Source organism: Zea mays, chromosome 8 (genome assembly GCF_902167145.1).
Source record: "Zea mays cultivar B73 chromosome 8, Zm-B73-REFERENCE-NAM-5.0, whole genome shotgun sequence".
NCBI lineage: Eukaryota > Viridiplantae > Streptophyta > Magnoliopsida > Poales > Poaceae > Zea > Zea mays.
Window position 1 is genome coordinate 89,586,321 of NC_050103.1, and position 4,960 is coordinate 89,591,280.

A 4,960-nucleotide genomic window follows, 5' to 3' on the forward strand; every position below is an offset into this window, starting at 1 on the left:
AGAAGGAAATATGTATATAATATATGTATCTATATATAAGAGAGGGGATGAGAAATAGAAGATGTTATTAACAAGAAATGAGATATAGAGAAGAAAATTATAGAGGAGACCATAGAGACAGTTTAAACAGAAATTCCTCTCCGGGTCTGAACATAAAATATTTAAATGAATATTATAAACTACCGATCTACACTAAATTGAGAACTAGAACATTCCAAACGCGCTCCAACGGTCATCTCCCTACAGGCTACAGCCAAACCTCAAACCCCAGCGGTCGGTCCAATTCAAAAATCGAATCCTGCGCTCCTTCCCCAAGCTATTCCCAAACTGCCCCACGTCTCATCCTCGCGAGTCGCGACCTCGCAAGCCTCTCCGACCCCCAGCTCAACGAGATCGGGCGAGCGATCCCCTCTTCCCCGACCACCAGATCGCAGCAATGGAGCCGGATCCGGTCGCCGCTGGGGCATCCTCCTCGCCGCCGCCTTCACCAGCGCCGGCCACGTCCCCGCCGTGGCAAACGCGAGGTACTGTTTCTTAGTTCTCAGGCTAGGAGTAGGGTTTCTTTATTGTCGGGGTGTACCCAGCTGGGCGCTGGCGTGGTGTGCGTCTTCGCCTCAAACGGCCTGGCGTTTGCTTGCCAGATGACGATGAGCCGGGAGCGGTGGATTGCGCGGATCCCGGAGGAGACCTGAATCCCGCGCCGCCGCCGTCGCTTCAGCAGGGTACAGGTTCGTTCTCTTGCAGCAGATGGCCAGTAGGGTTTGCTGCGTCCGTCTCATGGTGGGGAAATTGTTCGTAGTTGAGAACGCCGCGGTGGGCAGCGAGGTGGAGCAGGAGGAACCAAAGAAGGAGGCGATGGCAGGAGTAGGGGAGACTCTCCGCAGCTTCATGGAGGTGAGCACACCTTTGGATGCCAATTCGTGGCGGCGACTTGGAATTATCATGATTTCTTCTCGTGCTTAATCGTAGATATAAAAATATCTGACCAATCAAAGAAATTGAACTAGAAAAATCTTAAACGCACATGAAACCAAGCAGGAAAGTGTTGATTTTCTCTTTCTCCCTTGGTAACGATGGTTCAACTTTGTTTCAAGAGAAAATATGGTAGGGCTGTTCGCTTCTGATTTCATTGTGTCTTTTCTTCAGGAGTTTGGGGATCAAGGAGAGGACTCCATTATCTTGTCACCGCGGCTGAAGGATATTAGTACTCCTGACCGCCCCGCTGCCCTCGGTTTCCTAGGTACACGCAACTGTCATACACGTGCTTTGCTTAAGCATTTGAAGCATTTCGATTCCTATTATTATCTGTTGTGTTTGTCATTTGTTCGTGTGTAGGGGAGAAGTATAACAACCTCATGGAGAGGTACAAGAAGTACAAGAAGCAGGTGGTCAAGTGTTCCGAGGAGTGTGAACCAAGATATAATGGCCTGAAGAAGAAGTACACAGACGAGTGTGCAGAGAGGCGGCGTCTGTACAATGAGCTTATTGAGCTAAGAGGTAACATTAGGGTGTTCTGCAGATGCAGACCTCTGAGCTCCGATGAGGTCAACCGTGGGTGTTTATCTGTTGTTGAGATTGACCCATCACAGGAGAGTGAGCTGCAGTTTGTGCCCAGTGAAAAAGAAAGGAAGCCCTTTAAGTTCGATCATGTTTTTGGGCCAGAGGATGACCAAGGTATATTTGACTGAAACTGTACCTAGCTGACTTGTCAAGTATGCTAGTAGTATACATGTTTAAGGGTGACATATTTATCGGTTGCTTTCCAACCTTTTTGTGCAGAGGCCGTCTTTTCAGAAACAGTGCATGTTGTTAGGTCAGTGATGGATGGTTTTAACGTATGCATCTTTGCATATGGGCAAACAGGAACTGGGAAAACTTTCACAATGGAAGGGGTTCCAGAAAATAGGGGTGTAAATTATCGGGCTTTGGAAGAATTGTTCAGAACGTCAGAGAAAAGAAGTGCATCTGTTGCATACACATTTTCCGTAAGCATCTTGGAAGTTTACAATGAAAAGATCAGAGATCTTCTTGATGAGAGCAATGATCAATCAAAAAGGTATAATTCCTTCCTTTGTCCTCTTGGTGAGAAAAGATTCATTGCTTTAACAATGTTATGTTGTTGCAATTCAAGGTTGGATATTAAGCAAAATGCTGATGGAACACAAGAAGTTCATGGTTTGGTTGAGGCTCCAGTTTATAACATAGATGATGTGTGGGAGAAACTGAAGTTTGGTGCTCAAAATAGATCTGTTGGCTCAACCAATTCTAATGAACTCAGCAGCCGCTCCCACAGGTGAGGGCTTTGGTGTTTCATGATGCGTTATGTGTTTATTCTAATTAATTAAGTTCATAATCCAGGATATAATTCCACTTTGTAAGGTTGACCACTATGATTTAGATTCAGTTTTTGTCAATTATCATTACTATACTATATTACTATAGCACTGAGATAAAACATTTTGCCTCTTGCAATCTATTTGCAGTTTGGTTAGGGTCACTGTTAGGAGCGAGCATTTGGTGACTTATCAGAGGAGCAGAAGCCACATGTGGCTGGTTGACCTTGCTGGAAGTGAGAGAATAGCTAAAACTGGGGTAGAAGGAGATCGGCTGAAAGAGTCACAGTTCATCAACAAATCACTATCTGCCTTGGGTGATGTTATATCTGCCCTTGCCTCAAAAAATTCCCATATTCCATACCGGTTAGTGCTATCACATACTAAGGCACCTACTTTGCTTAGCTGCTTAAATTATCTTGGTCTTATTACCTCCATTTCCTTTTTGCTGTCAACTAGGAATTCCAAGTTGACTCATTTGCTCCAAAGCTCTTTAGGTAACTTTTCTTCTTTTGCTACTTATGTGGCAATTGCACTTTTGTTTTTTTAGCAAACTGTTGAAGTTTCATATCCTGTTGATTTCATCAGTGTACTAGAATGTATCAAAAAAAAAGACAAGTTGGTGGTGAACTTGCTTGTTCTATGTTTTTACAGGCGGCGATTGCAAGACTCTAATGTTCGTGCAGATAAGTCCAAGCTCTATGGATTCAGGAGAAACTCTCAGTTCACTCAATTTTGCCAGTAGAGTCCGGACTGTAGAACATGGCCCTGCTCGTAAGCAAGTGGATCCAGCTGAAAGTTTGAAGTTCAAGCAGATGGTAATTTGAATCTCCCACACTGAATAGTCATGACACGACATGATCTGGTTGCATCAACTATATATAAAATCTATTTCAGACTGAAAAACTTCGGCACGAGGAAAAGGAAAATGCACAGCTGAACCAAAGCTTGCAGCTGATGCAGCTCAAGTACGCTTCTCGTGAGAATGTCTTCAGGACACTAAACGAAAAGGTATTGCCTCGATTCTCATTGTATTGATTTGTTTGGATCCTATTGGATACATGCTGTCATGGAATCAAATGTTAACAGAAGAAATGTTTTGCAACAGGTGAAGGATGCTGAACAAGCATGCAGAAATTATCAGCAACGGGTAAGTAGGGGAGCCAGTTATTTCTAGTTCCTAAAGACTCTGAGCCCCTCCGTGTATTCTAACCTTTACTTGTGAAATGTACTCCTCTGTACAGATTAGAGAGCTGGAAAGTGAATTAGGCAATGAGAAAAGGGTTTCTAGGGATTCTGCTAGATCCTCAAGGCCGCCACTTGTTCCTACGAGACAGAAGCAGCCTCACGGAAGGAACGCGCCACCTTCAGGCCCTTCTAGATGGAGGCTCAAAGCCCCCACAATCCACAACAAAGAGAACATTCCGGTGATGATGAACAAATCAAATCCTGGGGATGACCCTAATAAGGCTGTTGGCAGAGCAAGGCGCGTTTCACTTACTCCGGTGATTCGACAAATCCCCATCCAGCCCAAGAGGCGGTCTTCGATAGCAATACTACCATCTGTGAGAGAGCATCTTTCTGTGCTAAACGAAAAGAGAGCAGCGTCTCGACTGTCGCAAGTCAACATGCCAAGAAGATCAGTCGCGACCTTTGGTTTGAATTTGGGTCCAGGAACACCCCTTGCAGGACATGGTGGACCTGTTGACGCCACCCCAGACGGAGCAAAGTTCAGGAGATTTGATCTAGGAAGCAGCAGCAGCAAGTTCACGAGCCCTCCTCCGAATGTCACCCCGCAGCGGAAGATGGGAATGGCACCGGCGGGAGGTCCTCCAAACGCAGCCAAGCTGTGCTTCAGCATCCAGAAAAGAGTTACGCCTGCACATGTTCGGGCAAAACCTGGTATGGGCATCTTTGACCCAGCTCTTCGTGAGAATATGGTTGTGGGGAGAACCGGCAACGCGCTGCGGGTGCTCAACGGCAAGAGGAGACAGTCCGTTGTCTAACTCTGGTACTGCAAACGTTTGGACGTTCGAACGGAGCTGCAGTGTGGTGAGAATGATGGTGCCTTTCAGCTTGTTCTTAGTGAAACCGTGTTAGGACAGAAGATATTCTTCTCAGCATCCGTAAATGGATTTTGATTGGCTCTTACTAGTTGATAAGAAAGCTATGTTAACATTGCCCATGGAAGTCGTTGATTATATTTGTTCGTCACAAAGAAAGCTATGTTATGGAAGTCGTCGATTGTATTTTTCGTTACTAAGAACCGCTTGCTAGTGCACTTCTAAACCATGTTCACGGAACACACCCAGATTCTGCCGCCGACATAATAATAATGTTTGTTAGTGATCGATCACAGGTTATGGCAATCACATTCCCGTTCATTTTCCAATTTTAAACGTGTCTTTAGGTAGACCGTGTTAGATAGAAGATGCTCTTTTCAGCATCTTTAGAACTTGTTCGATTATTTCAATTCCATGTGGATTAGAGTGTATTAGAATGGATTATGGTAGATTTTGACTTGTTATAGGCTTAAATCGACTTAATACCATCCAATTCACATGGATTAATGTTGAATGGAACAAGCCCTTAAATGGATTTTGCTATATGCGTGTTGTGTTCAACAC

At 44.7% G+C, this 4,960-nt stretch overlaps 1 protein-coding gene across 2 annotated transcripts; it reads left to right on the top strand.

Moving 5' to 3' along the window:
- Positions 1–212: 212 nt before the first annotated feature.
- LOC100383902 (uncharacterized) lies at positions 213–4,625 on the top strand. 2 transcript variants are annotated; one of them, XM_008657078.4, is made up of 13 exons: positions 213–524; positions 642–722; positions 800–894; positions 1,147–1,240; positions 1,336–1,674; positions 1,780–2,056; positions 2,132–2,293; positions 2,484–2,699; positions 2,793–2,830; positions 2,988–3,151; positions 3,231–3,344; positions 3,442–3,483; positions 3,578–4,625. In XM_008657078.4, the coding sequence occupies exons 1-13, from the start codon at positions 437–439 to the stop codon at positions 4,337–4,339; spliced, it is 2,472 nt and encodes an 823-aa protein (XP_008655300.1). In that variant the 5' UTR covers positions 213–436; the 3' UTR covers positions 4,340–4,625. The 2 variants fall into 2 exon arrangements, with proteins under 2 accessions (XP_008655300.1, NP_001349154.1); NM_001362225.1 differs by having other exon boundaries at positions 334–524; positions 642–728; positions 3,578–4,582.
- Positions 4,626–4,960: the final 335 nt, after the last annotated feature.

Bases quoted from the DNA above. Each gene is read 5' to 3' on its own strand.
- LOC100383902 (NM_001362225.1), top strand. From the start codon at position 437: ATGGAGCCGGATCCGGTCGCCGCTGGGGCATCCTCCTCGCCGCCGCCT. The intron at 525-641 runs GTACTGTTTCTT...TTTGCTTGCCAG, and splicing joins CCCGCCGTGGCAAACGCGAG to ATGACGATGAGCCGGGAGCG. The intron at 895-1,146 runs GTGAGCACACCT...TCTTTTCTTCAG, and splicing joins CTCTCCGCAGCTTCATGGAG to GAGTTTGGGGATCAAGGAGA.